Source organism: Ambystoma mexicanum, chromosome 6q, assembly GCF_040938575.1.
Source record: "Ambystoma mexicanum isolate Mex_15411 chromosome 6q, UKY_AmexF1_1, whole genome shotgun sequence".
Lineage (NCBI taxonomy): Eukaryota > Metazoa > Chordata > Amphibia > Caudata > Ambystomatidae > Ambystoma > Ambystoma mexicanum.
This window is the reverse complement of record NC_090937.1, coordinates 654,201,603-654,216,132: the sequence shown is the minus strand read 5'-3', so window position 1 is coordinate 654,216,132 and position 14,530 is coordinate 654,201,603. Positions and strand designations below refer to the sequence as shown.

General features: G+C 45.4%; 1 protein-coding gene across 11 annotated transcripts in view; it reads left to right on the top strand.

Annotated features, from left to right (window-relative positions):
* Positions 1-14,530, top strand: part of BLTP1 (bridge-like lipid transfer protein family member 1) — a 2,946,455-nt gene that overhangs the window by 2,309,632 nt on the left and 622,293 nt on the right. For all 11 annotated transcript variants that reach the window (XM_069631149.1, XM_069631145.1, XM_069631146.1 and 8 more), the window contains one exon: positions 13,132-13,191. In XM_069631149.1, the coding sequence (XP_069487250.1) occupies positions 13,132-13,191 (60 nt within the window). The remainder of the gene's footprint in view (positions 1-13,131; positions 13,192-14,530) is intronic.

Here is a 14,530-nt window from a genome sequence, read left to right as displayed (position 1 = left end):
GCAGAGATCTCACCTTCTGGGGAACCCATCAAGTAGATCTGCTTGTGCCCAGCTCTAACAGGAAGTGTGAGCTGTTCTGCTCCAGGGAATATGTCCCAAGAAGAGCAGTGAGGTAGGCATTCATAGTGGACTGGAAATTTCCACAGCTATATGCATTACCATCGATTGCCATCATGCCACATGTCATCAGGAGGGTGAGGAAGTTTGGTGCAACCATGATCCTGGCAGCCCCACATTGGGCCAGGAGAACGTGGTGCCCAAACCTTCTGGATGTATCCATCTGCCCTCCACAGCGTCTCCCAAACAGAGCAGACCTGCTCTTGCAGGATGGAGGTCTGATTCTCCACCCTAACATCATTATCCTCAATCTCCATCCTTGGCTTTTGAGAGGATGAAGTACAGAGACTGGGATGTTCTGGAATACGTCATGGATGTGTTGCTCTCAGCAATAAGGCCAGCAACAAAGGCTCTTTACCACTGCCGATGGAAGACATTTTGCAGCTGGTGTAAAGCCATTAAATTGGATCCTTTTTCATGTGATATCTTATTAGAACCCTCTTTCCTGTTGCTCCTCGCTAAACAAGGGCTCCAGGTGGCCACGGCCAAGGAGTACTTGGCAGCAATCTCCATTATTAAAACAACCCCAGACCAAGGCTTCTATATTACCATGACTCTCCCTTGCCTTTTGCTAATTTGTTAAGGGGGAAAACCAATCAGGCCTTCAGATTATCAGTACTGGGAAACTGTTTCCCTTTTTACATTTTGTGTCTTTTTAACATTGCACACAGCAATATCATTCTAATTTTTTTGTGTGCACATTCGCGTTTATCGCATATGGCTACTTAATATGGCTAGTGCCCTAAAATGGCAGGGGCATGAGATTTTCACTTGTTCTTTGGCTATGTTGTAGTTTGCCCTTCTTACTGCCTTTCCAGGTCAGGAAATCCCATATAAGGTAATGCACTTGCCCCAGAAAGCTGCTCCTTTGCCTTTCTGTATGTGTGTGTGGGCCCAGGAAGAGGGTGGGACTTTCTAGTCCCATTCCACATCTGTGGTGCCACAGAGTCTAGGTTTAGGGCATGAGTGAAACCAATTGTTGTCTCAGATTAGACAATTACTGACTGTTTGAATAGTGCACATTATTACTATTGGAGGGCTTGCACTTGCGTCCAGGCTGGGTTTTGGATAAGAACAGGACTTCTGCAGCCATTTCTTCAGATCAGTGTTAGAGCCAAGAATCCCTCATAGACTAACAGCTGACTAAAGATCCGGAGACGACCACTGAAAAGGCCTGGCAACCCTTTCTGCTCTGCTGAAGCACTGTTGGACTACTCGATCTCTGAAGACCCTGCATGGCGCTTCAGCCCTTGGACCAGTGGTACCAACTAGTCTTGATGCCTTCTCGAGGATCCAGCCTACCTGAACCTTCAGAAGTGTTCCTGGACCAGTCGGTGGACTGACCTGCTTTCGTGGGCTACCCTGCAAGAATCTCAGTGGTGGGTATGGCAGGGGGAATATTTTCTTTCCCTCTTACTTGGTGTTTTCTTTCCCTTTTAGCCTTAGGTTTCCCCCTTTTGCTTAGGCTTGCCCTTAGATTGGTTAAGGCAGCCTGATTTTGAGCCTGAGTTCTTGAAAAGTCTGCAGTGTTTTTCTCAGGACCTGCTTCTTGGAGTTTTTTCTCTGATGGAGCTTTCGTAGGAACTGTCCTCCTCACAATGACAAGTGTCATATCCACTCCAATAATCACAGCGGAAAAGATCGGCATTTCTGGGAAGATGAGAGCGGGGCCATCAGTCAACGCGTTAGGCACCAAAGAAGTGCTGGCTAGAGCCACTGGGTTTACCAATGTGGAATCCACCACAGTTGGACAGGGCCCGGTGTTGCTAATTGTAAAGGTACTTCCACCTTCTACCAGTACACTATCCTCAATAAAATGATTCTGGGGGTTAACCGGTATGAGAGCAGAAGCTCCAGCAATTCTAGAGTCCCAGTTTCCCAAGGGAAGCCAAATCTACTTCAGGTCCAACGACATTGGGTAAGATGTCTAAAGAGAGGGATACCCCTGTGATAATCTCTTCCTCTTCATCAGCTGCCCTCTGCTGAACTACTCTCGATTAAACTCCCAATCTCACCTAATCATACCGCCTCAGTGCACCTCATCTATCGGCCACCTGGTCCCACTTCCACATTCGTAGAAGATATCTCTTCCATCCTAGCATCCAGCACTAAGCCTAAATCCCAAATCATCATACTTGGAGACCTTAATCTAGGCTATCTGGACACGAACGATACTAAAGCCTGTGACCTAACCAATGTCCTATCTGACTTTGACCTCACCCAGCATGTCAATGTACCTACCCATATCAAGGGACACACATTGGACTGGATTTCAGACATGAATTGCGCATTAAACCTAACCTCAGTGTTACCATGTGCATGGTCTGACCATCACAAAATAACATTCTCCATCAATTCTTGCCCATCCGTGGATAAACCTTGTACTGCGTCACCCACACTCACTCGTAACAAGAAGGATATCACAACTGAGAAACTACTTCCACTCATCCTCCCACTATTAAATTCGGTCTCCACAACTTGTGCTGACCCTACCATCCTGGTGGACACCTACAATCGAGCTATGTTAAAAGCCTTGGATTCCATTGCCCCACTTAAACAACGCAAAGAAAAATCACGCAACCACCTTAATTCCTGGTTCACCCCACACCTACGAGAACTTTGAACTTTGTAAAGATAAACATAAAGCTGAGTCTCTCTGGAGAAACTCACCTTCGCCAGTAAATAAAATTAACCTTCTATCCATCACCCTCTCGTACAAAGAAGCCATACTACCGTCAAAAAAAGAAGTCTATAACAACAGGATCATACAAGCTCAATCCAATACTAAGGAACTCTTTAAAATCCTCAAGGAATTAGAGTCCCCAGCTGCCCCCATTGACACATGCACCCCTGACACCGAATGGTGCGCTAACATTCAAAAAGCACTACTCAACAAAATCACTTTACTCCAAGCTAAAATCAACACAAAAAAAACCATCTCCTTGACTCAGCAGGTAACACCCAACCCCCCAACTTCTCATCCCCCAATCATTCCTTCAAACCTTTTAGCTTCTCACCGCTTACCATTACGGAAGTGGAAAATATCATCAAGAAGCTAAAACCATCTAATTGTCAAGGCGACGCCTGCCCAGAACCAATCGTAAAGGAAGCAGCGTCTGAGCTTGCTCCCTTTATAACTTCCTTCATCAACTCCTCTTTTAAATCTGGCATTGTACCAAATAACCTCAAGGATGCATGGATAATCCCCTTAATCAAAAAACCTAACCTAGACCCTAGTAACGCCACCAACTATAGGCCCATCACCACGGTACCCTACCTCCTAAAAATCCTGGACCCACTGCATATCTCCAAATTCAAGATTATCCCGATAAAAACAACTTATTAGGACTCAGGCAATCTGGTTTCTGGCCGAGACACGGCACTGAGACAGCTCTATTAGATCTAAAAACACAAATTGAGGATTTGAAAGACAAAGGCAAACAAGCGCTCTTACTCCTCCTAGATCTATCTGCCGCCTTCGATCTGGTGGACCACCAAATCCTTTGCCAGCATCTCAAAACGGCCGCCCACTTCTCCGATGCAGCCACCTCCTGGATAAGCTCATTCCTTGCCAACAGATCCATGAGTGTCTTTTCACCTCTTGCCGCTGCTGACCCAGCGCATGTCCCTTGCGGAGTCCCAAAAGGCTTGTGCGTATCGCCGAAGCTATATAACGTCTTTACTAAACCACTCTTTGATATTCTTGACCATCTGTGTGTCACCTACACAAATTATGTGGATGACACCCAGATACTCATCCCTATCACTGGTGATTATGTAACTGACGTCAAAGCACTCAATGCAGTCTACACCGTCATCCAGGCATGGATGGCCCACCACGGTCTCTGCCTAAACGATGAGAAAACTCATCCTAGCCTCTCAATCTAAACTCTCAAAACTTGACAGCAAATATGATGCCTTCAACATTGATGGTAACATCATCAAGGTCACCAATGTCACTAAAACACTCTGAATCTACCTAGACTCCACCCTCTCTCTCACCAGACAAACCAACTCAGTAGTTTCAGCATCTGCGTACACGTGCAAACTAATCACTGCTTGCTGTCCCTTCTTATCTATGGACAATTGTCTTATCCAAAATTGACTACTGCAATGCCCTTTACCTTGGAACAAGTCAAAGAAACATTGACAAACTGCAGGTAACCCAGAATAACGCCATCCGGGCTGCTCTTAGCATACCTAGGCGCGCCCACATCTCTTCCACTAGACGCAACTTACGCTGGCTCCCCATTTCATGGCATTTCACCCTTAAAACACTTGTTCTAAGCCACAAAGCACAGAACAACGCAGCACTGGCCTACCTGTCAGAGCGCTTCACACAACACACAGCCTACAGACCTCTAAGATCTGCACAAGCACACACACTCATTCCTAGCTTCAAGCTCCAGACTGCCAGAGGCTCGAGCTTTCCAGTCCTGGCTGCGAAGCTTTCGAACTCACTACCCAATGATCTCAGGAATGTCCCCTCCATTCAATCCTTCAAAAACAGAGCAAAACAATGGCTCTATGAGCAAGACGAAGCTTCAGCCACCCTTTGGTAAACACCTACTGCATGCTGTGCCACCCCGACCACCTCTGTATATACTGAGATGACTAACTACCTTTGTAAATGTATGTATATTTCTTTGCTCTATGTATATTTATATTATGTAATATGTAACGGCCTTCTGTAAATTCTCACTGTAACCTTTCCAAACATGCGCCCTGATGCCCATGGGCAGGCTGCGTAATATAAATAAATAAATACAAATACAAGTAAGTGCCAGATTCACAGAATGGACCCCCAAGGTCTTACCCTAACATCTGGGGTTCTCCCGACACTTGCTCTGCAGGTTACACAGGATACACTGGACTTGTGTATGTGGGGAGGATTAGAGTGTACACTTTCATGCTTGGGATGGGGAATCCCACTACCCTTTCCATGTTCATGTGGCTTATTTCCCTTTTTGAACTTCCTGTGTGCTTTAGGGAAGAAGATATATCAAAAGACCCACCCTCTTTTTGCTTTTTCCCCTTTCTCCGTCTCATGCTTACAAGGAGCACGTTTGTCCTTATGGCACACTCTGTGGGAAATCGAAAGATCAGCAATGGCCAGCTTTGTAGTGCTGCTTTAGCGCATGGGAACAATAAGCAAAAATATGTTTAGCATGACCAAATTGATCATTCAAAAGTGGTTACCTTATGGCCTTCTACCCAACCACTCAAATGTTTTAAGGAATCGGTCACAAAAAACACCCAAGTATTACTTTCTTTTTGTATTCTGTAAATATCTTTATGTATTGGGTAGGAGTCTTCCCAAACTGTAAGATTAGAGCCTGTTTCAATTTATCAAAATCCTTTCTGTCAGCCTTAAACATTTCCATAATGCCACTGCAGCCAAAATGGGGTAGTCTTCTGAGAAATCAATCAATCCATCAGGCTCTCCTACTTCTTGTACATTTCACGCATACTCAAAAGCAGACAGCCAATTAATGATAACATTTTTTTCATCATACATGCTTAATAGATCCTTAGGAAATCTTGGGTGAGACGAGGACCCAGAACCACTCCCAGAACCTCTGGAGGAGCCTTAAGACCCTTGCGGTCTGGCAAACTCCAGCTGGTGTTCTGTCTTTCTGTTTCTCTATCCTGTCAAACTACAGCTTAGCCATGTTAAACTCCTACTCCTTTTCTCTGGGTCTAAGTTTTTCCTTCTTTTACTCATTCAAAGCCACAGCTTCTGAGGTTGACATATAAACATGAGAAGACCCCTCTTCTTCCTTAGCATTTGCAATAGTGTCAATAAACTACAATTCCATTGTTATTGATTGGACCTGCTTGACTACTTACTGGTAAAGGAACAATGCTAGCTTCTTGATTATCTATCAATTTCTGTATAAGATCAGCCTTTCAACCAGAGGATGGCAATCTATCTAGGCATAACATTTTTACATGTTCTACCTTCAGAGCAGCAAGAGTAGTCATTATAAATGTTTCCCCTCATGTGAGAAACCTGTTCTCAGAAGTAGATCCCGGGAACATCCTTATTCAGGTGGCCACGGAAGAATGGGCCCTTTTTTCCCCAACCCTAAGGGTGAACAAGAGAGAGAGGGTAACCTGGGTAAGGGAACCCAGGGTTATGCTCAGGAGAAGTCCCAAAGCGAGACGCAGTATGTTACCAAAGAAGACGACGAGGAGGGTGAGATCCCTGAGACCTTTGTGGGCTGCGCCACATCCGCCCCCCCCTTCCTCCCATTCCTCCCATTGAATCTCTTACCCAAATCCACGGACCCCTCTGTATATGCCAGTCCCCTAGGATCTCAACCCTGTCACTTTCAGAAACCATCCCTCCCATAACCCCTGTATTCCTGTGTCTTAGCCGCATGCTCCCTGTCATTCATTTCCATAGCCCTCTAGTCCCTATTCCCTGCACTCCCCGTCTACTCAAACAAAACATTACCAATCCCACAATTCCCCCTGTTCATTTCATACTAATAATGCCAGTCATTGCCGTTTGCCTCATTGACACATCTACTCATTTCAAAACCCACCCTTCCAAGATCACCAAAAAACCCTCTAATACGACGGTTGTAATCCCATATAGCACTGTTTCCCCATCCTATTCTTTAGAACAATCTGACAAACTTTTTCCCCCTTTTCCGACATAAGCACTTTCACACATTATGAAAGACAATGGACTAACCCCAGAGCCGTTTACCTGACATGTCCCAATCCCAGCGTCAGGCAAAGCCAGGCAATTCACCTGAATCACAAACACCTGACAGCCATTTCCTTTCCCCACAGGGATAAAAGGTGGATCAAGAGATCACAGTACGAGCAAGGCCGACTGCACAACAAGACAGCTATGCAGACCCGGCAGTTCAAAAGGAGGAGAAAGGCGGCGAATCTCGAGAGGCTGACAAGGAGGGACATGACCTTCCCCTTTTCAACGAGTGAATCGTAAGACCGAGGACAATAGCCCAAGTGTGTTCACGCAGATGTCAACGGTACTCGGAGCGTGTCGACGCTGATAGGCGGGAGCAAGGGAAACTCCTGCTTCCTTGGTACCGGCCTTCACTCTTGTAAAGAGAAATGCCAAGCGGTTCATCACAGCCGGTGAGTGGAGGGAAGATCCAGGCTCTGGTGAATGAAAGACGCAAAGTGGAAAGTTCAACCAAGTTTAAAGAACTGTAAAAGTGGTGAGTGGAGACCAACTGCGAAGGGAACCGGCACCACGTGGGTACTAACTCGAGATACTCTGGTCGATCCCCATCTGAATGAAACAACAAATACCAGAAGTCAGCAGGACAGCCGACAATATAGGTCAAAGTGGTCAAGCAAAATCCCCGGACAGTCGAAAATCTTGGACGTAAGAACTGTGAGAAAGCAAGGGAAGTGAATCCTGCAAACAGTTGTGAATGTGAAGTTGGCAAGAGTGAACCCGGCCGAGGGATGTCCACTGGAAATGTTTGAAAAGCCATTAAGATTTGAAATGAGGTCTGCACCCAGAAGAGGGGGACCAAGGGGTGAGCCAGTGACCCGAGGAAGTGAACCTCACAGCGAACTTCAAGTGAACCAGAGGAAGGGAGGTTCACAGCGAACTGTTGAAAAGACTTTATACAAGAACGATAAAGGAAGATTGTTGAAGGCCATAGAGCCCAGTGGAGGGAGGCCAACAGTCGAGAGGGATCCGAGCCCGAACGAGGGAGATCCAGGGGTGAATTCATCACCTGAGAAAAGCAATAGTAAACCCAGTGAAGGGAGGCTGAAAGCAAAGAGGGGTCAGCGCCCGAAAGAGGGGGACACAGGGGTGAGTCCATCACTCAAAAAATACGTAGAACAGAACTTTGTGTTTGTTTGTTGTTTTGTTATTCCAAAACCTATCAGGCCCTTGAAATCAGGAGACGCAACCGATGAGGGCCTGATATCATTAGAAACGGGGGTCAGCGCCCAGAAGAGAGCGACCGAGGGGCTGAAGAGCCTTCACCCTGAGTAAAACCAGGAAACAAATATTCATTTTGTTGAAGGAACTTTTGTTTTGTTATTTGAACACGTCATGCCCTCGAAGGCAAGAGACTTTCAAGGGAAACAAGACTTGGCCATCAACAGTCCTGATAAACTGGAACAGGACTGTCGAATCGTGCTGGGAAAGCTCAAGTCTGTGCTGTGCTCCAAGATCCCACCTTACCCCTTGCTCAAACGTGGGGAAGGGAGACCCAAGCTATCACATCTTGACATATCATTTGAGAACACTTCTTTCTTTTCCTGTACCCTTTTTGTATTAGTTGTAATGTTTGGCAATAGGTTTCTTAGTATAGGCCCTTTTTATGTGACACAACGCCACTAGGACTGCCTTATTTTCATTTGATGGTCGGCGCTTGCTCCCATCTTAGATTTAGGTTTAGTTTAGGTGTTTTTCTAACCTGCATTCATTGTTCAATAAACACCCTTGAATTGTGATCACTTGTGTCTGTCTTTACTGTTTCCACCATGTGTTCCTTACACTATCTAATAAGAGTAGGCAACTGTTATATAGCCTATTAATTTCCAATCCCAGTGTTCTGTGGAAATAGAATTATAGTACTACACCAGCGAACAACACTGTGATACCCAAGACTTTAGCCTCACAGCTAAGCACCAACTTGTTAAGATGGAGTTCTAGAATCTGGCCTGGTGGACAGATTTTAGGAGACCATCCTAGTTATAGTGAACATGGGACTCATTGAGGGCCCCTGAACCCACTCACAATCTCCTGAGGGAAGCCTTAATTGTTCTCCATGTTTAACTCGATTGGGTTTTGGCTAATCTCTCAGAGTTCCCTGTTCACTATAACTAGGGTGGTCTCCTAAAATCTACCCACCAGGACAGATTCTAGGACTCCATCTTATCAGTACGTACGGCAGCCATTGGGGTAAGTATATTTTTGCTGGGGAGATTAACATGTATTTCACATTGTATCTCTGGAGCATTTTCATGACTTTTTGGGACACTTTTCTTGCTTTTGAACATGTTATGCGTAGTCCAGAAAATATATTGGGGTTCCTTCAAAACTCGTAATGAATAATTACCACAGGTAGTCCAAAAAGAAGCGCACACTAGGCAAGAAGTAACTCTGTTAATTACATCTGGACAAGCACTAATCAAACAGAACAATGGACCAGAGCTGTTTGATGAGAGCTGACAAACTGGCATACAGCAAACATCGTTGTTATACACATGATAGAATGTTATAATCTGTTGCACTTCAAGCTTTGGGTGTTGCAGTTCCCACAAACACTATTTGTTAGGATACGTCATTCCATTATAGCTAAATATACGTTAGTCAAACGTGATTGGAGCACATAAATCTGCCTCCCCATGTGGCGCCTCATTGCTTCCCACTCCTCCCGCAAAAAGTTTGCAATTAGTAAAGAACACTTGTGCTGAGCTCCAGTTCTTTAATCACCTGCCATTGGTCAGCACTTCAGAGGAAGGAACATGAGACACCCTGAACTAGTGAGAGACGTTCTGACAGCACCGGCAAGATATCATCCTACAATAGAACATTGCAATGTATTCTGTGAGAAATGGTTACTTCCCAGAGGCGTTGGAATTTACCGTCCAATTGGCTTGTCAAGGAACACGGCCTCAATCCACCTCCCCATGCCCGCTGTCCAAAGGATAATTAAGACAGTCTTGGTTTGTGTGTGTGGGTATGTCCTTCTGATTCCAGCCAATTTCCCTAGCTCACGTTAGCAACTGTGGGACTGGTTTGCCAGCCTTGATCACACCACCCAGTGCTGCCTCAGCGACTATGGTCAGCTGCAGACAAGCACTTGGGATCAGCTTTCCGCCTCCCTAGGCTGCAGTATACGGGATGAGTACACCATGCTGGCCTTCAGGATGCAGTCCACCCAGTAGTTCTCCTTAGTGTGTATTTACCTGTGTTTTCCCTTCCCTCATACTGGTACCCACGAGTGGCTTCATGTCAATGTTATAGACAAGGTATACCCCTCCATGTTGAATTCAGAGAGATGGAGATAGAGGAGATAGGAGAGGAGAGGAGAGGAGAGGAGAGAGAGAGAGAGAGAGAGAGAGAGACAGAGACAGAGACAGAGACAGAGACAGACAGAGAGATATGATTATAGCTTCTAGCGTTCCCTTGTCCCCCGCCCCGGGAGGTGTCTCTGTATGCCATGTTTATTCCATCAGTCACTAGGTGCGCCACCCTCTCTGGCGCTGAATCAGCACCTTCATTATATTCCCCCCTTCGATCGATCTTTCTATCAGTACCTTCTTTCCCCATCATATTCCGACATGGTTCCTTGGGCACCCATAACCTAGTAGCCCTGTTCATGTCTCCTCCTTTCTCTTCATACCCTTCGAGTGAATCTCCAATTATTAAACAATCCTGTCCATCTGAGGAGCATGCCACCCAAAAAGCATCATAATCTTCTAGATTTGATGGGGGTGCTATAAAAACCACATGCACTCTGTCCTCCCCTTTGCTTGTCCCGGGATGCTGCCCTTTTAACTACTTGTCTCATCAATTTTATTTACTGACATATATTGTGTTCTTCTTTTGGGGCACTGGCATTGACCGACGATCCACTGGGTGACACAGATCACGAGAAGCATCACGACAAGCATCACAACGAGTACTTGGACATCTATTTTGAACACAGGGGCCAGCCATCCCGACACCCAGGCACATAGTGTGGCGAGCCAATTGTCAGATGCATTGTCTTGTGTTTCCTTCACAATTTTTTTGTGCAAGGTGCGTATCTCCTCGACAGCTTCTGTCAGTGTTCCATTCGTGGCATTGTAAGCGGGAATTACTGTGCAGCAGCTGCTTCCTATCTTGTGGCAAACGCCTAAACCTATTCTGCAGGGTAATCAGACACAATGCACAGAGCTCTTCTCGCACTGCGTTCAGTCGTGTTAGCTAACTGGAGCACCTCATACTGCGTTATTTGAATCCATTTAGCGTTGGTGGCAGTTCGCAATCTGGGAAGTAAGAGGGAGGTGAAAAAAACAGATGCTTTACTAAAAAACTCGTAAATGCTGCGGGATTGTGTTCAAACTTTGTGCTGATTTGTCAGAAATATAATTGCTCCCTCTTTTTCTCCTTATTATTTGCTTTGGCTGGTCTCTTTCCCCTACCTGTTTTCCTTCCTTGTCCTCCTCTCTCAGGGTCAAATGTTTATTGAAGGGCAATAATTCCACCCATGAGACGACCAAGGCTGGGGATATTGAGGGTCACAAGTGTGCAGATTCCTCTCCTGTCTGGTGGCAACTGGACGTAGGCTCAGGACCCGCAGTCCCACCAAATATTTATCACTGCTGCCATCCCTTTCTGCAACACTGAAATGCTCATCCATCTCTTACAGCCATTGTCCATCCCCAATGCAATTGTCCCGGTGGCTCTAAAACACAAAGGAGGCTGTGTAAGCGGTTTTATATATGCTGGGCAGTTTTTTACCTGTCCATGTCAATGCATGTGCACTGCTATTCCATGTCCCTTTGCATTCACTATTTACTTTTCTTACCACCCCTTCTTCATATCTCACCAACCCCTCTGCACGGTACTGTACCATCCCCCTTTCCCATTGTGGAATACCAAACTCTCTATTCACATCAGGGGACTGGTGTGGCACCACAGGATATCATGCCCCGTTGAATCTGTGCACTGTGTTCTCTTGTGCGTGGTGACCAATTGTTTCTCCCTCTGAGCCCCTTCCGTGTGATATTCCAGTATCATAGGTTTAGTAGCTTCTCCCCAAGGTATGCTTTCAAGCTGAATATAGTTATCAGTATAAACTTCGTCCCTCTCATCTACCCATTGCACATCCACTATGTGCCCCCTGCACTAGACATCCCCCCCCCATTTCCGCTCTCACTTCTTGGGCCAGGAATTGTTTCGGCGTCCCTGACATGTGTGGAATTAGGGAGCACACATATAGCAACTACCGTTGGTGCTCCCTCGCCCCAGACTCTTCATTTCGCGATACCAAATATTTTCAGATGCTGTGGCTGCTCCCTCCCCAATGGGTTCATACAGCATTTCAAACGTGGGTGATTCTTTTGGTACGTGTCTCTTTAGTACTGTCAGCTAGAGTATCATAAATTTATTTGTGGCAAGATCCAGAGAAAAATAAATAGACAAAAAACAAAGCAACAAAACCACCCTACCCCTACTATTTTCATATTTAACTTATTTTTCTTCCCATTGTTCTCTTGCCCACTATCTTCTTTAACTGCACCCGAACCTCAGCAGCCTGAACCTTCTGCTTGGCTACTAGGTGGCTGAGATACTAGGAGCGGGACTTGCCGGATGACATCCTCAATGTACTCAGCTCGGAGACCTTCAATGAAGTCCATTTATGCCTGCAGGTGGCATACATTTTCAGCTTGGTGCCGGGAGAGGGATTTGGATCCTTTATTTAGTTTTGTGTTCTAGGTAGTATCCTTGCTTTCCTACCTCCTCATGATTAACGTACTACTATGGAAGTCTATCATAGATGAGGAATCCATGGGAGGCAGATATCCATTAGAAGAACCAAATGTTCTTTCAGATGGGTGTTCCTCCCACGGTTCCTCAACTCCTCGCTACCTACCCCTCTTGGCGTATAGCCAGTACATCATCAGTTCCTCCGCCGCTCCGCATCAGAGTGCTAGTAAAAAAAGGGGTGGAACTGAGGTCACAGGGCAAGCCGCCTCAATATGTACTCTCCTGATGTCGTATCAGGTGCGGGGCATTTAGGGGCATTGGGCAGAGTCGATGCAGTGCCACACTGTGCCCCCTGGGGGCGGAAAAGTTTTCGAAAAACATCTGCACTGTGGACAGGATTATCATTGATGAGGAATCCGTGGGAGGAACATCCATCAGAAACAATATTACCGGGTGGTAAGTAATTTGTTCATCTCTTTTTGCTCATGCGGTCAAACAATGAAACTTGACTCTAATCTTGTGATATTGTTTCAGATGAATGTATGTGTTTCTCTCACTTGTTGAAATTGTTTTAATGATTCCAGGCATAGTACCAGATGGCACTTATGAAGTTTGCTCTCGAACAACAGGACAAGCATCTGCAGGTAAATATTCAACTATGACCATTATCTTCTGGAATGGAGCATGCCAATACCCATCCATCAAAAAAGCAGACCAGAAAAGTGCTGGGTCTCATTCAAAAACCTTTTTTAGCCAACATCCTCTGCTATGGCCCCCATTTATTTCACCTACCATTATCAACCTGCCAAACCTAAATACATCTGAGTTGGCTGCAGCATATCTCAATACACTTGAGAAGGCTGTTAATTGTGTGGCCCCAGTGAAATCACATTTGTCGAAAATCCAGCCTAATGAAAAGTGGTATTATACTGATATCCACATCTTAAAAACAAATCAGATCAAAGCCCTAAAGCAATGGGAAAAAAACCCACTCCACTGAAGATAACCTCACCTACTCTGTAGCAGTCAAAGCGCGTAAAAAAGCTTTATCTGATGCTAAAGAAGCGTTTTTACGACCAAAGAATTGCTGGAGCAACCTCCAATTCCGGGGAGCTATTCAGAATCCTTAAAGAATTGCAGAATCCATGTCCCCTTCCCTCGCAGGTCACCAAAGAGTGTAAATGGTGTATGTGCACCCAAAACGCAGTGACAGATAAGTTAAAGAACATTCAAATAGATATCTCTGCTAAAGGTGAGACGGGAGACAGAGTAATTGCTGACTATGCATCCCCAAGTATTGGTGCAAAATGCCCCAAATTTGAGTTACAGCCTATTAGCGAACCATATTTAGCAGATGTTTTGAGGAAACAAAAGCCCACAAATGGCAAGGGGGACATTTGTCCTGCCCTCACGGTTAAGCTATGTGCTCCACAGCTGGTCGCCTTGATCACCAAATTTGTGAATACGTCCTTCAGTGAAAATTCTGTCCCCGTGAACATCAAACAAGCTTGGATCCCTCCATTGATCAAAAAAACCCTCCATGGATGCTAGTGTGCCGGATAATTACCGGCCAATTACTAATGTCCCCTACCTGTTAAAAATATTAGATAAGGTGGCCCAGCTACAAATTGAGAAGTTCCTTTTTCATCACGATATTTTGGAACAAAAATAAATATGGGTTTCGATGAGCTCATAGCAGAGTTGACCTTTCTTGACTTAAAATCCAACATATTTAATATCTTTGAAAAGGGGAATACAACAATGCTTGTGCTACTGGATCTGTCCGCAGCATTCGATTCAGTGGATCATTCCATACTTGAGGATAAACTATGTAGCACAGCACACTTTTCTGCCTCAGCTGCAGGCTGGTTAAAATAATTTCTATCAGATCTTAAGGCCAGAGTCTTCTTTAAGAGACAGGGCAGAGGTGTTCTCAGTAACTTGCGGTGTGCCGCAGGGCTCATGTGCGTTGCCTACATTTTT